At 34.2% G+C, this 19,095-nt stretch overlaps 1 protein-coding gene across 2 annotated transcripts; it reads left to right on the plus strand.

The window, feature by feature from the left end:
• Positions 1-4,779: 4,779 nt before the first annotated feature.
• Positions 4,780-14,493, plus strand: LOC140760974 (uncharacterized). Of its 2 annotated transcripts, XR_012104526.1 has the most exons (3): positions 4,780-4,920; positions 10,927-14,176; positions 14,362-14,493. XR_012104526.1 is itself a non-coding variant. In XM_073098103.1 (2 exons), exon 2 carries the CDS (start codon positions 11,051-11,053, stop codon positions 13,946-13,948), a length of 2,898 nt encoding a protein of 965 aa, XP_072954204.1. In that variant the 5' UTR covers positions 4,780-4,920; positions 10,927-11,050; the 3' UTR covers positions 13,949-14,312. The 2 variants fall into 2 exon arrangements, 1 of the variants encoding a protein (XP_072954204.1); XM_073098103.1 differs by lacking the exon at positions 14,362-14,493 and having other exon boundaries at positions 10,927-14,312.
• The last annotated feature ends 4,602 nt before the right edge of the window (positions 14,494-19,095 follow it).

Below are 19,095 nucleotides of genomic sequence, written 5' to 3' on the forward strand. Positions count from 1 at the left end.
AAGGTATGTTAAAGAGGGCTAAAAGACTTATCTTGGTTAGGGACAAAGTAGAAAAGGGAGGTAGAAGATAGCATTTGTGGAAGGAAAGTGGTCGATATAAGAAAACCTCAAGAGGCTCGAGTATAAAAAGCTCATGCTTGCACCCAAGACTAGATAAGAGAGTAAGAGAGAAGGAGCATGGGAAGGAGAAGAGGAGTTAGGGAGCAAGAGGAGTGAACAACTAAGGGAACCAAGGGGAAGACTACTTCCATGGGAAAAATCAATAGCAGACCTAAGAGGGAAATTTTGTTCTCTTAGAATTTGTTAATGATCAAACCCCTCCTCAATCTATCCTAAATCCTTTCATTCACTCCAAAATCTAACCCCTAGACCATAGTACAACAAAATTTGGTAAATTAATAAAAAATAAAAAAATACACAAAAGAAGTCATATAAATCATAAATGAGACTAAATGGTGTGCTAGACCAGCATCACTTGTCAAAGCTCTTATGTTTAAAGTGTCCTAGATATACTACTTAGAAACAACCAAACTTCTTATCTCTTCTTCCACTCATCATGTCGCCTCCAAATACTAAAGTTAAAGAATAATATTAAGGAAAGTTGTTGTTGTCGTCGAGAGGAGTGAGTTTTGAGATCAGACACATTGATCGAGTTGGAGGCAACGAACAACGTGCGACCACTTGGAGGTGATGGGCAATAATGATGATGATGATTTGGAGGTAGATGAACTATGACAAGGTTATGAGTTAGGGTAAATAATACATAGATTAGAAGTGGGACAAGTTGCGAGTGATGGGTTGCTTGGGTTAGGTGGGTGCCAAAAATTGATCCGCCTTGATAACTTGATATAAAAATCCATATTACATAGGTTTGGATTTAGTCTAATTAGGTTCAGTTGTAAATGAGTCAATCTTTCTAATATGATTATTAATGAGTTGTTTTCATATTTATTACATCAACCTAGTTAACCTATTTGTAACACAACCCACTAACCCATGATAACTCATTTCTAATGAGATAACCGGATTATGATCTGAACAACTCTTTCATTACTCAAATAATTGATTTATAACATGAATTTTTTTTATTTATAACCCAAATAACTTATATAATTTGAATAACTTGTGTCACCTAATAATTTTTTTGACACATTTAATTTGTTTAATAAACTAATTATGTTTGTGTTTAGAAATTCTAACCCATATAATAAATGAGTTGTATACATGTTTAGAATATTCGACCTATTTAATAAAGGAGTAATGTTCGTGCTTGCATTACTATAGATCTGACCCAAACCTAGCAAACCCGACTCGCTTATCACCCCTAAGTTAGGTTCCTTACCTATACTTTAAATAACAAGTTAATTAAGAATTACGTAGGTAAACGAATATCTGGTATCCAAAAAAAAATTATACTATCCATATCCGAATCTGATTCTATTTTTTTAAGAATCTCTTTATCCATATCCAAATATGAATCCAAAATAGGTAGCAAATTTGCACTTATATTTAGTCCCATCCATATATGATTTCAAGGTTAATCCGACCCATTTTAACCCCTAGCTTGGAAAACAACTATTTCCAACAAAATAAAATTAAATTAAGCTTTTATATTAAAATCAAACATCAAACCTCCAAGATAAAGTGGATCTTAAATGTCATATTAGAGAAGTAAGATAAGAATAATTTTAATAAAATGTAAAAATATCATTTAAAATTAATGAATTAATCTAAATTTTATTCTATTTGTTAGATTCTTGTTAAATTAAAATTAGCTCTTACTCGGTATTATTTTGACAAATATGAGTCTCTATATATACTAAATAGAGAAAATTTTATTTATAATTATAGTCAAAATGTAGGGTGTCATTTAAAATTTGAGATAATTCTACTTAGACTCCTGAACTATCACTTTTTTTTGTTGTACTAAAATATTATAATTATTCTAAAATATTTTTATTCATTTAGGATTACCATTATGATGCAATTCGGACTAGATCGGATCACCTTGAAAGATATCAGACTTAATGGATTAAGTCTAGTTATCTTATTTGCTATTTGGTTTAGTTAGAGCCTTAGTAAGTTAGAATTTTATTTAATTAGCTAAATCTAGCTCTGTGCAGTTTTAGAAAAATATTTACAGAATATTCTACAGACGCTCGAATAACATTTGGATAAGATCGCTAACCTCCAGATCTACAACTTTGGTATTCACAAATTCTTTAGATTCAAAATCTATCTGCGAAGGGTTAATCCGAGAAGATGAGGAAGACTGGTTTAGTTAGTTTGTTAGGATTTTAACTTAGTTGTTTGGGTCCCTAGGATGAGCCTATATAAATATAAATATGTGGAGGAAACCCTAATTGGAGTGAGAATCTGACAATTGAAATCGGCATTTTGCCTTTATTTTCTTCTCAACTATCTCTAGCCATTGGTTGGCCGGCTTTCTCTAACTTCTAATCCCCCTTTTTTACAACAACTTCTCCATATTCACACCAAGGAATTAACTTAGGACCTATCTAGCCATTAAAAGGCTATTAAGCTAGAGTTTATTTGACATTCAGCCATTATTCAGTCGATATCTCAAGATTTAGCTATCCAAACCTTGTGATCTTAGATTTGTTGGAAAACTCTTTTTCAAGAGTTACAATATATCCAAAATTTAGGAAGATCCAACGGTTAGATTATCTATAGCTTCCTTCGAAAGTCACGTCCCTAATCTAGTCCAAAACTATTATGGATCGAATCAAGCCGATTCATAACATATTATGGTTAATCTTAGTAGAATATTTTTAACATATTATTGTTAAGGTTAACAAACACGGGTAAATAATTAAATTGCCTTTTCTTTCTTGAAGCTTAGAATAGAAAATTTTAATCTTTTGAGAAATTGATACAAGGGCAAAATAATCTTCTGAACCTAAGTTCAATTTTAATCCTAATTTACTTTCAATCTGTTACTTATTAAAGCTCACGAATAGAAAACATAATAAAATAAATTCCAACCTGATTACAAATAGTATGATTAGATGTATTTCATTCAATTTTATTCTTTTCCAAATAGCCAAATTCATTTCCAAATGAAATCAACTAAATCCCATCTACAATTGATTCCAAACATAGCCTTAATGCCCCCAACTAGACGTTAACGTGTTAAACTATTATATGTGTCATAATAAAATACTCTTTATTAGGTTAAGACTATAATTTTGAAACGTTTGTACAATCATTCCTTTCTTAAAGTATACCTTTCCCATGTATGCCATCTTTATAATCATAGCAATATTAAATAACAATTGGCTGTAAAGCTTAAGCTTTTATGAAGATTCATAAGGGATAAGAGAGTATGATTTTGTGGCTAATTCATTGATATCGACGACTCCGGTTATTCTCTCTCTCAAAAAAATAGAAAAAACTTAAAGAACTCTTAAAAATATATTTATTTATTAACCTAAAAACTTAGTCTTAATAAGAAATAGACCACTACTGTAAAGCATGCTAAGAAGCAACTTATTACTATTGAAAGCTAGTATAAATGATTAGCTAAGACCTTTTCATCAAAGACAAATTGTTTCTCCTTTTTTAGCCCTAGCTCTATTAGAATTTCCTCTTCTATTTTTCTCTTCTCTTGCGCCACGAGTGTTTTGGCCGCTCTGTTGTCCGCCTTCCTCCTAGAGGATGGGAGGGTCTTCTATGTGATTAAGTTTTTTTTTATATATTTTTTTTTCTTTTTTTTCGTCTTTTTCTCTTTCTTTCTTAGGCGTCGACAAAAGACCCAACATTGCCTTAGGATTTTATCGATTCTTCCCCTCATGACCCTTCTCGTCTGCTTGTCGATAAGTTGCCCTTATTGTTCTGCCACCATCTTGGATCTCTCTCTCCAGTGCCTCTCCGCTAGTGTTTCCTTTAAAAGCACCAAGGGGTTCACTCGAATTGGTTGGTGCAATTTTGTGAGTGGTGATAAGATATTCATGGCTAGTCTTCCTCCTTCCCTTTCAGTAGTAACGATATGGTTTTAATAGTTGTCATATTGTTTTTATCTATTTGTCTTCTTATTAACTTACTATTACTAAAGGAGCTAAAGTCACTATACTACTTTTAAGATTCATGACGGTCTATAATTAGCTAGTCGGTTGTGCTTGTGTGTTTCGGGTGTTGGTTGTTTTAACATATATCTCATTTCATATATGTATCAAACTTATAAAATCTAATTGAAGTTAATAGATTTTGCATCCCCGAAAGACCTTTTCATATTGGAAAAACAAATTGTCGTCAAAAATATTTTGACGATGAATATTATCTGAATATATATAATTTGACGTATTATGAAAATAGCGACATAAGAATAGGATGGAACCTAATTTCCTAATTTTTATGTGAATGCCAAATATGAATTTTAAATACAAGTTCAGTAACTATGCTATAAATTTGAGTAAATATCATGCTTACAAAATATATTCAACATCATATTCACGTCCCTATTGGGATCGTCCACCGGCGTCGCTATCACTTTGTGATTATGGAGATAGGGATAAATAGATGAAAGAGACAACGCCAAAGTCAATTAATAATTAATCTTCTACCTAATTAATTAACGTAACAGCATCCTATTATGAGATAATTAAGAAAGTAGACTCCTCATTTAGAATATTCCAGAGCATGAGGGGTATCATCGGTAATACGTCGATGACGAAAGGTGTGATACGAGAATTCACATGAAAATAAAATAAAAATAACTAAAAGTAATATAGCAAGACGGAATTGGAGGAGAAGAAAGATAAAAAAAGAGCGGAGAGAGAGAGAGAGAGAGAGAGAGAGAGAGAGAGAGAGAGGTTGCTCGATAGAGAGAAAGAGAGGAGAGGAGAAGCGAAAAGAGGAGAGGAGAGAGATTGGTTGTTTGCTAGGGTTTCTTCATTCTGGGTAATTTCATCTCACGTCCTTTTTTCCTGATCCTTTCCTTAGATCTCTTCGCTATTCCTTCGTAATTCTATAGTCGCTGTGTTCAATTCCACTTCTATGATATGATTTATGTTAAAAGATGCAATTCTTGAGCCATGTTAGAGTAATTTCGTTTTGTTTCTGTCTTTTTCTTTTTGTTCCTTGTCTAATGCTGGAAGGGGATCAGGTAGGATTTGAGCTTCAAAGGTTCTGGATAGATTTCCTCTTTTTTCCGATGATCTGAAATTTGTGATATTTATATGGAACGAGAGTTTCTTTATTTCTTTTACCACGTCGTCTGTTATTATTTTAGTAATTTTTTCTCCGTATCTTCAAATTGATAAATTGTGGGTTATTATCTTGGATATTTGAAGATAAGTTATGATCTTAGTTGCTTGATAAGGATCTTTTGTTGTTTGATTTTGTTAGAGATGGAATACGTTAAAATTAATAAATTTTTAGAGCGAGTATAATTCCAAAACTTTGATCCACTATCGGTTTCCGTCTGCTGCTTTTAGGTCTTTCCATCTTTTTGCTTATTAAATGACAGACTATTTAATGTATAACTGTGGACTGTATGCAGACTAGACTTGGTAGTCAGCATTTGTAGAGATTGGAGTAAGATTTTGTTGATGATTGTAGAAAAATCATAGGAAAGTAGGAGCATGTGACAGTTTGTTCTGTCAGTGCAACCGCATGGGGAAACCTGCCATATTAGGGCTACTGTTTTTTTTCTTCTTTCATCCTTGTTGTTATTTTAATTAGCAAACCTTTTCTTCTTTTAGCTTGTATTTTCAGTTCATTTTTTGGTGTCAAGGCTGCAAATTTGGCTATTTGGTTCAGTAGACTATTGTCATTTGCGAATCTTTGTTTATGAAAGCTTTATCTTTGAGATTACTTTTCCTCCATTTCCTTTTTCTTTCATTCATTTATGTGAACTCTGACTACTTTGTTAAGAAATCAAAATGATATAGTATCAATGCCTTGCAGTAGATTCATGAATTAGGGGCTCCTTTTTTATGCTATCAAGCCATTGTACCCTCCTATGTCCCAATATCATCTTTTGGCTGTTCTATATAAGTTGATTGCAGAGACATAGACTGATTCTGAACACCCATATTAGTTAGATTGAGAATGTTATCTCCACTTTGTCACCAGCAAACTTGATGAAATTTTTGGATGAGTATATCAATCAACAGAATGTTTGTACAGTCAAATATAGCGCTTATATTGTGTTTCTAAGTCAACTTCTTGTGTCTACTCCCTTTGTCTTGTCCAGTAGTTTTTTTTTACTTTTTTGTCATTATTATTGTCCTCAAGATTATACTCTTTAAAGTCAATAAGTTTGCTTCCTGGTTTGGATACTGTTTCTTACATGTTCATTGGCATATTTAAATATGAAGGCAGCAATTGCATATTTGCAACCATGCCAGCATGGGATTGGCATAGAAAAATATTTCGAAAATCTTTTATAACTTAGCTCTTCTTAAGTTATATCTTCTCACTCAGTGAAGTAGATGCTGACAAGGATGAAGCTCTAGTACTGGCATCTAGGATCTTTCAGGGTTTGTTTGACTTTAATTTGAGCTAGAAACCAAAATAAATATTTCAGGAGTTTCTTCATTAAGATGTTTTAGAGTAATTATAGATTTGGAAATGAAACGAGACGTTAGATTTGTAACTCGGACAAGTATTTTAAGGTGTATGTCTTAGGAAGTTTAACTACAAAATAAATTCTATGCATAATCTTTTTTTTCTGCAGAAAGTTTATAATGATTTGTGAATTAAATTTATGGTGTTCAATTCTAGATGGAGTAGAACTTAGATGTAATCACAATATTATTTGTAAAAAGATTAATATGAAAGAGTGGAAGAAAATAATAGTTGTAATTTCCTACTACCAAATTTCTAACATGGAGGACTTAGCTTTGAAAGCTCTGTCCTTTCCAATGTTATGAACTTGATAATGTTGTATGTTATCATTCACTCTATCTCCTCATCCTTTTTGTGAGAATATAAGTTGCTATCTAGTTTACTATTTCAATCTTTTACAATATTATGGAAGTAATTCTACTCTTAAAGCCCCTTATTGTTTGAGCATCAACAAGAAAATGCATGCTCTGTACGTGGGTGATAAATGATTGTTCTTTAATAGTAAGAGAATTTGAGAGAAGGCAAGGTATATATATATATATATAGTTGTATGTATACCAATTTAAAATCTCTTATCTGTATGTACACCCCTATAAAATCGATATTTGCATGTATATCCCTGAAAACATTTGGTTTTTTGATGGATACTCCTTAAAAGCTTCCCCTTTTGGCATGGGTGCCTTCCAAAGCTAATTAACCATTAAAAATAGGACCAATTTACCAACATTTAAAATATGATAAAAGTAATTTCTTTTCCGAAAAGCCCTCTGTATTTGAGCGTCAACAAGAAACTACATGCTCTATACATGTGCTATTATTCTCTATTGGTAAGAGGTTTTGAGAAAAAGATGGTAATTTTGAGAATATGACAAATATATAAAGAAGTATTTTTTTTTTGGGTATGTATACCCTTCTAAAAGCCCTTATTTGTTTGTATACCCTTATAAAGTTGATATTTGTATGTATATCTCTCAAAAGATTTTTTTTTTTTTGCATGGGTACCCCTTAAATCCTTGCTTTTTTGGCATGGATGCCTCCCAAAGCTAACCAACAGTTAAAATATAATCCATTCAAAATAAAAGACAGATACCCTTATTTTTTTTTACATAGATCCTCTCATTTAAGGGCATCATTGTCATTTTACTTTTTAAATGGTTCAGATTCTGGCTTGTTGTTTCAGAAAGTAACTTGAAGTATGCTCATGCAAAAACCATAGGTTTTGAAGGTTATATACACATACATAAAATTTTGAAGGGTATATATTCAAATAAGAGAATGCATGCAAGCCCCTATCAAATATATCTTTTAATGCAGTTCTTGAAATCAATATTTTCTTATTGGCTGACCTCATAATATATGAATTTCTTTTGCACTTTTATTCCTCATAAAAACCATACAATAGTCCTTTATAGGTAAATGAAAAATGATGATTTATAGGTGAAGATCTGGTCATGTAAAATGTGTAGAGCCAGGTTTAGCAGTCAGTTCAAATCTTGGCCTCAATATCTTATCCATATATTATGAGGTCAGTGATCATGAGATAGGCATCTATGGCACCTTTCACAGGATGGGATTCTTTGAAGCAGGGAAAACTCTCACTTTGTTCTTTGTGTAGTTCTAGACCTTCTTAATCCAATTCTGATTATTTTTAGGTGTAAGAACTAGGTCAATCCTATCCACCTGTAGCCTCTCTTATTTAAGGTTCTTATTTATGGAAATGATCTAAGAATAAAATTGTAGTAGGTAGAATCTTATGTCCGGTTTCATGAGAGCAACAATTCAAATTTTGCTTTTTAATATTCTAGACTATTTAACTAGATGTTCTTATGATCTTTTGATGTACCTTAAGCTGTAGGTATCAATCTGACACCTTTTTTTATAGTTGGCTGAAGAGCTTTTCATCCAGACTCTTTTTTCAAATTGGTTATTTAAGGTGAAAGAAAGATCAAACCATTGACAGAACCAATGGTAAAATTGAGATATCATAATAGTAAGCTTTTCAAACGGCAGTTATCTCCATATTAGAATTCTAGTATGGGAATTTTATCACTCTCCTCTGTATTTCTCTCTCTCATTCATAATGAAATAAATCTGATTCTTATCAACATCTACATATCCTATATCCTTATCTCTCTCCATCTCATTTCTAAATTCATTATTCAGTATGCTTATATATGAAAAAAAGAATATCTTACTATGATCAAGTTATCTCCCTTCACAGAGATAAGCTTCCAAATTTAATTCAAAATTTCATGTAAATAAATTTGGTTCGAAATTGATTAGATTTGCATAATTTATAGTCTAATTCATTTACTTTAATTTCAAATTCAAATCTATCTGATTATATTTATTTGTGAGTAAATCTTTCCCTAATTGATAGGGATTCCACATCCTTTTCTCTCTCATCTCTCTAATACAATAATACAAACCTCTCTCTTCCTTAATTCTCTCCATAATTAATATAGTTAATGACTTATTAGTAGGGGTGAAAACAGGTCGGATTAACTCCGACCCGACCCGCTATCCGACCCGACTCGGATCGGATTCGGATAAAAAATTTCTATCCGATTCGGATTCGGATACGGATACGGATAGAATTTTGAAAAAAATTCGGATACGGATCGGATATATTTTTCGGATTCGGATACGGATATCGGATATCTGTTTACCCGCATATTTTTTAAAATGATTTACAATTTTTAGTTTACTTATTTAAATAGTAAGTATTAATATTATTATTAATATTACGTTATATATTATTTATAGAGATTAATTTCTCTAATTTTATATATTTGACATACAAAAAAATTATTTGTTGTAAAACTTTTAATAATTTTGTGTTAATTATATTTAAATAAAATATTATAATTATTTTAAATTTAATCAATATCTGTTTAAGATTCGATCCTTTATCCGAAAATTATCCGTATCCGTTTAGTTAGGATATGGTTTTAAATTTTTCTATCCGTCCAATATTCGAATCCGTATCCGAACTAAAAATACGGATCCAGATATGGGTTGAGCACTATCCGATCCGTATCCGATCCGTTTTCAACCCTACTTATTAGCCCTTTAAACACTTAATGATTTAAGTTAAAACTGGTACAAAGGGACCGGTACCGGGCATAAATAAAGGAATAATGGCTAAAATGGCAATTACAATCGTTGGATCAAGCTAGGGAATTTAAGAAGGGTATGGAAGTTTTTGCCTTAGTGGAAACAAGGTCTTGCCACTTATTTCAGAAATTTATAATTAATATACATATGTCCAAAGTTCATAATGATTTAGAAATCCTTATTGATGTTCCAGGATTAGAGAGCAACAATGATTATTAACATTGTTGGTCGTTGTAACTAAAATCATTTTTTCATTTGGGAAATACTTGTCTGATGTAAGCCTTATTCCTGTTCTATGCATCTGGATGGAACTGTTGATCCTTGATTATCAATTATCTAATCTATACAATGCCAACTATGGCAGATAATATCTGGATATACAACATGTGGAGGTTGGATTTTTTATGATGGCAATTTATAAGATCAGAAAAACATGCTGGTTATTCTCAATTGCTAATACCTAATAGACAGTTGACAATTTGGTATGTTCAGACATTAGATTCCAACTGCTCTACAATATCTCTGCCAGTGTCTACTTTCATAATTTACTTGACAAGTCCTATCTATGCAACACATATTAATCATCACCATATGACCTATAAACACACCTCGAGGAAATCCAGAGGACCATCCGTGATGTTGAAGATAGATGATCCACAAATAGATACTTTGTACATTGATTCAAACTTTTCATAATTGCAGAAACTTAGTGTTGAAGAACTACTGAACTAGATCTACATTACACACATTATACATTGATATATCGTATATTGGAGTATTCTTACTTGATATTCTTGTTCTGTGTTGAAAATGCACATTTCTAGTGATTATTGTGTAACATGCCAAAGAAAAATCTTACCGAAGGTGTCACATTCTCTTAGAAGCAAGTCAATGATGATTTGAGAATTCCTATGTGATTATTCATTGATTATTCCTTAGAGGTTGTAAGTTTTGTCTTGTTAGATATTATTAACTAGTCACAAGTGTCTTATTAGATATTATTTGCTAGTTGCAAGTCAATAAATTTGCTTCAAGAAACAATTATATTGCTTTTCTTATCTTTTAGTTGTCAATAATTTGTTACTTTTCCTAATGTTATATAGTTATCAACATATTCTGGATTGATATATTACCCATATATTCTAGACTAAACTAATTGTCAACTTATTCTAATATTGACCAAACTGCTTAAATTATACCATATTTTTGTTACTGCAGAACAGGAGCTAGGGATACTAGTTGAAATTTCATCATAGTGCTCTTGTCAAGGGTCGCTTATAAATATTAGCATGTTGGAAGGATGACATAGGTGGAGCTTATAAATATTCTTGAGCGCTACAGTATGACCCTAGAAGATTTCTTCACTCTTACTGAGATGAAGAATGGCCTTGCAACTCTTGCAAGAGTTGAAGAACTTATTTCTATCATGAAAAACCAGAAAGCATGTATCATAAATAATGTAGCCGATGTTGCAAGACAATGGTCGACCTGTGCAGGCACTCTAGCAGCAACAGACAAGATGGATTGTCTTAGTCATTTTGTGGAGTTAAACGGGCTCTGCTTTCTTAATCAATGGCTTCAAGAATCTTTGACATGTAATAATGATGATGATGATGATACTATAGATGATTTAGTAAATGAAATATTAAGATCACTCGAGAGGCTTCCACTTGAGAGGGAAATGCCATCTGTTTCAGAAATTTCTGTGACAGTTGAAAAGCTGCTAAATCACAAGAATCATAACATCAAGGAGAAGGCAAGGACTTTGTTGGAGATGTGGAATAATGCAACAATTGGTGATTTAGGCTGTCAGAATCAGGATAACATCAGGTCATGCCAAGAGGAGCAGAAGCCTCCTTTTGATAAAAACACATCTGAGGAAGGAAGTTGTAAAGTACAATCTGCCGACAGTGATTTGTGCAACTCAAAGATAACTGGGCTCTCTGGCAGTTCTCATCTGTGCGCTGTTGTTGAGGGCAAAACATATGTGCCAAACCAAATTATGTTGACTTCAGGGAGCTCAGCAGGTGCAAGTGATACTAATACTTTCGTACCTGGTGACACCCAAAGTACCTGTCAGGAGGTCTTAAAAGAGTCTTCTCTCAGTGCAGGGAAAAATTCCACTAGCATTTGTGCTGCTTCTAATGACAATTTAAAATCTGATGACCCTCATGAAGATTTAGCTTTAGAAGATGGTGTTAAAGATGTGAATGTTCAGTTGAAAACAGAGGAGAATAGCACATCTAAAGCTAGTCTTGACATTGCTTTATCACCTTCTGGTAAGGCTGTAATGGAATCCATTATACCATGCAATACTGACTCAAAGGAGGTCATGCCCTGTAAGACAAAAAATGAGGAGCTTCAACTAATCAGTGTTGGTGCTAGTTGTAGGTTGCCAAAAAACTTACGAAACACGAAAGAACTGAATTCTGTTCTAAATGTCACAAGGGATGTTGTAGATGCATCAGGTAGTTTTAGGTTGACTAAGAGAGATGGTTCCCGGAGTGCTTTTAAGAGGCAAGAAGCCACAAAAGTTGATGGTGAAAGTAAAGATCTTCAGAGTGAGGGTTGTTTGAGAACAAGCAAGAAAACAAATCGTGTTATCCCTAGTGTTTCATCTAAACCAGTGGATAAGGTAAGCAGTGTGTTCGAACAGAGGGCAGATATGGAGCTGGAAAGTGGAGAAATTGATGCTCTGGAAGTTGCAAGGCAAGTTGCTATAGAAGTTGAGAGGGAAGTTGTTGATTACCGAGAACCATTCTGCAGCTCTTCTCCAGATATCAGTGCAGGAGTAGTGGATTCCCATCTGCCTGATGTGGTAGATGGCAAGGAGGAACCTGAACCAACTGAAGAATATGGCAATGAAATGACAACAGGTAATGATTCTTCTGACAGCGATTCTAACCATAAAAATGAGAGTTCACTGAAATCAGAGAAAGTTGACACTAGTGCTGAGAAAAATGAACAAGAAATGGATTCAACAGAAATATCAACTAGAGTCAAAGAAATAGATTCTGAAATTGACAAGAATAAGTTTGATTTTGATCTAAATGAGGATGTTTCTACTGAGGATAATATGAATCTTGCCCTCAGTAATCAAGTTAACTTATCTACACCTGTAGCTGTTTCTGCTTTGAAGGGTATTCCAGAGTTGACAGTTAGTAGGCTACAGTCTGAAAGCACAGTGGGTTGGAGGGGTTCTGCACCCACAAGTGCTTTCCGACCTGCATCTCCTCGAAGGACACCTGATGGCAGGAATACATATTCTGGTTCAAAGCAGGAAAAGAGCATCCTAGAGATTGATTTGAATCTGTCTGGGAATGAGAATAACTTGGCAGCTGATCCAACATCTATGAAACCACCTCAACGTGACTACTTCTCCAGGAGCTCTTCTGTAGAAGCTAGTCCAAGAAGAGCAGACAAGCTTAGTTTGGACCTCAATCGCTTAGGAAATGAGGATGCTTCTTATCCATCATCATTGCACTGGAATATTCATCATGAGAATGGAGATCAAAGCTTGTTTTCCACTTCGTCGTCATTCTCTAGGCATCCTTCAGAGAGAGACTTTGACTTGAACGACAAACCATCATCCATTGACATTGGTGGTTCGCAAAATCTCAGCAAACCGTTTTCAAAAAGCTTGAGCATGTTTTCATGCCCTAAACTTGATGATCCTGCTTCCTCAATTGGGGCGTCAAGGATAGCTGTGGAAACAAAAGATTCTGCTTGTCAAACTCCACACCCATATTCGTTGAACGGACTGAGTGTGGAATCCACTGTACCAGCTAGGCCTTTTCATCCTTATGCTTACATGCCCCCACATGCATATGGGTTGAATGGTCAGCCTACTTGGGCCTACACTCCTGCTGTTTATGGATCTGGAGCTATCCCTTACATGGTAGATTCTAGAGGAACGACTGTTGTACCACAGATACTTGGCACAACTGCTTCAGTGCCGCCTTTCTTAATGAGTATGACTAGTACACCCCCACTTTCAACTGGAATTGCATCTTCTCAGTCTTCTTTAGACTTGAATTCCAGTATGACAGTGGAGAGGGGAAACAGGGAAGCGGGGGGTTTATTTCAATTCCTTGCGCCAGCACAGACTAGTCGAGCTGATGTACATACTATGGGTGCCTCACAGCCTTCAAGTTCTGGTGGAACGCTGAAACGCAAGGAGCCAGATTGTGGATGGGAACCTTGTACATTAGGTTACAAGCAGGTGACATCATGGCAATAGTTTCAAGGGTAGGCACTTCTCTTTTGATTTGCGTTTTTTTTTTTTGTTTTACCTACAGTCACAACCAAGGTTCCCCACTCTCTGTAGGTTCCTTGGTTCATCTAAGGGAGTGTTGTTTTACATATTTGGTCCCCTGAAGAAGGTTGGACCAAATCATCCTTTTGGTACTCTGGATAAGCAGAAATAATGCTGATTATACATAGTCTTGATATTAATTGTCAGAAAAATGTAGGTATTATTATTTTTCATTTGCTTATCTTTCTCATTGTTTTTTCATAGTAGCAATTGCGTATGGTGGAATCTTGGAATATTATTCCTGTACATTCCTCACAAGTATCTTGGAATATCAATTCCCCGTTCCCTTTCTATTGAATGATACCTTTTATTTAACCCTTTTATCTGTTCCTTCACAGGCAAACCATGTCAGAATGCTTCTGCTCATTTAGGAATTGTATTTAATTATTTATGATTAGTCAGGCACTGAGACCGAACATAGAAGCAAATTAACGTTTTCTATGAAAGATCTTCGTACATGACGTCGGTGCAACTTATCATTCACAACCTACATGTTCATATATTATACTTTTACCTGTACATTGTATGAAATTCTAGCCTATCTTAGGCTAGGATTACTCTGATTTTTTTCCTTTTCTTAATGAAAGACATTACTCTGAATAACAAGTGTGGAGTCTTTTATAAACTAGAGGGCTTTCTTCATGGAGTCATATACCATGTATGCATTTTATTTTGAGAAAATATATAATCTTTGCATTTTTCTTAATGTGATCTCTTTTTCAAACCAATGGCTAATTGTAGATGTTCATAGAACTGGATGCACTATTTTGTAATAAATTAATTCTAAACACTCACAAGGTAGGATGGACAACTTCCCAAAGCAAGAATTCATTTTCATTAGCAAGGTCAGAGACTTCTATATTACGAAGATGTACACTAGAGTTTTTTTCCTCTTGATTGAAAAACTAGAGTTGATATATGTAATAAATTTTAAATTTGGAACGTGGAGAACCAACTGATGTTCAATGAAATTGATGGATTTATCGACTCTTAATAATCTAATAAGGCTAGACTTAACAATGTATTCATGGCATTTGTTAGATATAGTCCTCCAATAATCTCCCTTAGATTTAATGATATGATCTATGTCTGGATTGAGTCCAAATATGAAATTAGTCTAAATTTTGATGTTACAGGAATTTACAATCAGTTTCAAAAAAAATATTTACGAAATAATCATACAAAGTTGGAAAATTATGAAACTAGATTGGTTAGCCTTGTAATGTCTTAATCTATGTTTTTAGTATTTAGACCCTATTAAGATTCTGAGGTAGTGGTGTTGTTTAGGGCTATGGTTGGTGCTATTGCGTGGGGGAACAATGAAAGGACATGGTGAATGATCATATCTAAGAGTAGAAGAGAAGAGAGGGAGAAGGGGCTAGCCCTAAGGCTCTAGGGGGATCAGCAGAAGACGAAGGGAAGAGGGCATTGACTTGGATGTGGGCGACAACTAGGTTAAAGGACTTGAGAGAGATAGGGAGATCATGAGGAAGATAGAGACAAGAGGAGAGTATGAATATCAATATCACTAATATCCTTATTGTTTTCTTGAACTCTGTCAAGACAATTTGTATCTATAATGATATGAACTGGGTCAAATTAGATCGCATCATGAAGATATCGGGTTTGATGGATTCGAGTTATATAAGCCTTTAGTAGCATGAATAGGACTTATTGACCCAACCTCTATATATAGAGGGACTGGGCTTTTTTTATTTAATCATCCAAGTATCTAACGAAGAATTAAGAATTATGTTTTAGCTTTAGACTATCTTATGAGTAAGAGTAAGATAATCTAATAGTAGAAATAAATTAATTATAGCCATTTAATTTTCTAGGAGTAGAGATCTAATTTAGAATTATAATTCTACCTCTAGCCCATGACCACTATCACCTCCATAAGCCACTCTATTTTACGGCTGTCCATCACAACCCTTAGTCATCCATTACCCTCCGCCGACCATCATAGCATTGGATAATTATTAATCTATCTAATTCTGACATTTTTCCACTCTCTTTTCACTTCAACCTCGGAATCACATGAAACTAAAGTCATTAGATCCATGACTTCTAAGGCTTCCTCCTATAAAAATATCATAATTTTCTTATATTCAGAATATTCCAAGTTTGATTCGTAATATTGGTATCAGAGCTAGCGTACCTTGATTAATGGTTAGCACGAGATCGAAGAAGATGAACGAGGAAGGAGCAACCGTAGAAACTAGGAACTTATATCCATTCCCGTGGGTGTTTCCTCAACACCACCGACAACCGTCGATGATAAACTACCCACGAAGAGCTCTGAGAGGGTCGAGAAAGCGATTCAAGCCTTGACGATAGTTCTCCTAGCTTAGCACAACCCCTTATGTCACCACCGCCATCAGCTATTGTGGTATAGCTGCCACCTCCACCTTCAAGCATTGACAATGGTGAAAGAGTGGAGACATTCCAAATCGTGGCAACCACCCTACCTCCGGCCACGGTGGAGCACTCTTTATCCCTATAGACTAAGCCCTCTACCACAGCAATACTGGAGCATCCCATAGTGACGACTGTGACGCCGTCTTTCTCACCTACGATAGAAACTAGAGCCGAAAACTCTAGCTTTCTACCAACGGTGATCCAGGCCCCATCGACTCAAACCACCATGATTGGTCACTTCCTTGGACCTTTTGTAGCCATGGCCTAAACTACATGTACTAAGACCTTGGCTCAAAACACCTGTAGCTAGGATTTGGCCCAAGCCACCAGCGGCTAAGAAAACATGGTCAAATAAGTGGGCCCTAGGCATAACCCACCATGGGGCTCTCCTCCACGTGGTAGATGAGACCCACATAAAGATCGAGGATATGCAGTTTGAGAGTGGCAAAAGGTATGGAAACCACCATAGACACCTTGAGGACAAGGTGGTTGGAAGTATAGTAGATTGATAAGAACCAAGTCAGATTGGATCGCATCATAAAGATATTGAGATCAATAGATTGAGTCTATTTATCTTTAATTGATTCATGCTTATCTCTTATGTAAGCTCTTAACGTAAGTCTAGTTATGTCATGTAAACCCTTAAAACAAGTCTAGTTAAATCATATAAGCTTTTAAGGCAAGTCTTAGTCTAAATTGTATAAGTCTTTAGGGCTAGTCCGAGTATAACTCATTATAACATTTCTCTATATATATACCGGTTGAGCTTTTTTGTTTAATTATCTAAGCATTCAATGAAGAATTAAGAATTATAGTTTAACCTTAGACTATCTGAGGATTAAGAATAAGATAATTTAGAGGTAGAAGTAAATTAATTATAGCCGTTTATTTTTATAGGAGTAGATCTAAGTTAGAATCCTAGTTCTACCTCTAATCCACAGCCATCAACACCTCCACGGGCCACCTATCTTACGGCCATCCACCACCACTCTCCGATGACCGTTGCAACATCGGATAATTATTAATATATCCAATTCTGGCATTCCTCTATTATTTTAATTTTATCTTTTCACTTAAGCCTCGTAATCACGTGAACCAAATCCATTAGATTTGTGACTTCCGAGGATTCTTTCTATAAATATATCATAATTTTCTTACATTTAGATCGTTTTAGATCTAGTTCGTAACACAGCTGTTACTAGCATATCAACAAAGATAGTCATCCAAGGTATTCCATCTAAGCACTTCTTCAGCAACTTTAATGTTATGGTTAGTATGAACTTTAATGCCACATTGTTGTGGGTTCTCATCACGATCTAACTTTAACTTGTTCATTTATGAAATATTAAAATAATTTCTTGGTGGTGTCAGCACTACAAGATACCAATCTTTTCTGCTATTATTTGGCACGTAGAAGACTTATTCAGCATGGCATGCTATTATAAATGGTTTATTTGTTTTTAAAGGGGATTTGCTTTTGACACTTATGAACCCATATGCATCTTTAATGCAACCAATATGTTCATGCTCATTTCGATAGTTGCACCAATTACATTTGAATAAAACAATATATCTCTCACCATATTCAAGTCACACTTTGAAGCTTCCTTCATGTTATTGACAACAATTTAGCTATTTCGTGACATGCTCTTTAGCTTTCTTTGCATAGGATATATAACCATTCACAATATGTCCACTATAACATGTAACTCTAAGGCTTGGGCTAGCGAAAAGAAAGCTGCTCTTTAGTTGCTCAAGGATGATCTGAAAGGCAATATAAATCATGTTACAAATCAATAGCAATATATATTTGATGATCTTTCAAATTCACACGATAATATATATTTGATGAAAAATTTGCGTAATATAGTCTTTTACTTTGTGTTCAATGTGTAAAGTGCATTTGATAGTTTATACTTGTTAGCATGTGGTTCTAGGTGAAGATCTTCCATTATATTTATCTCTTGCTAATCAAGACGAGCCTTTACGTGAACTTTAGTCTTCCCTTTAATGTTCAACAATGCCCTCCAAAATATTGTCACAAATATTCTTCTCAATATGCATAATATCCAAGTTATAGCACAAAAAATGTGTTCTCTAGTATGGTAAGAGAAAGCCGATATATTTCGTCTTCTAATTATATTAGTGTCTCTTTAACTTACTTCTCTTAATTATTTTTCCAAATTTACTCTCTCCAAAATCCTCTAACTATTTTAAAACATTATCAGTAGATCTTTGCTTTGGAGGACTTCTCATAGCCCAGATAAAGAGGTCTTCGAGCATTTTCCAACAATATGTAAAATCTTAGAGCCTTTTCATTTGGTTCCTCCTCATCCTCTCTAGCTCTACACTTATTTTGCGATATAAATCATATATTATTCTCTCCAAATTATTATGCTCATTTTTGTCATCATCAATTTCTTCTATATTGTCAAATTCAGCAATATTCTCTCATGTATAATTAAATTACCATGGACCACTTTTTGAGTCCTGACATGTATAATTAAATTACCCTTAACCTCTTTTTGAGTCCTCAAGCAAGCATTATTGCATTTGCGACATGGACATAATATTTGATCTTCATATGTACTATGCTGAAATATAATATTTGAAAAATATCTAAGCTCCTTTATACTCATTGCTTAATCTAT

This window comes from Typha angustifolia, chromosome 6, assembly GCF_048772165.1.
Source record: "Typha angustifolia cultivar Huaian chromosome 6, ASM4877216v1, whole genome shotgun sequence".
NCBI lineage: Eukaryota > Viridiplantae > Streptophyta > Magnoliopsida > Poales > Typhaceae > Typha > Typha angustifolia.

Coding starts and splice junctions, on each gene's coding strand:
- LOC140760974 (XM_073098103.1), top strand. CDS start 11,051: ATGACCCTAGAAGATTTCTTCACTCTTACTGAGATGAAGAATGGCCTT.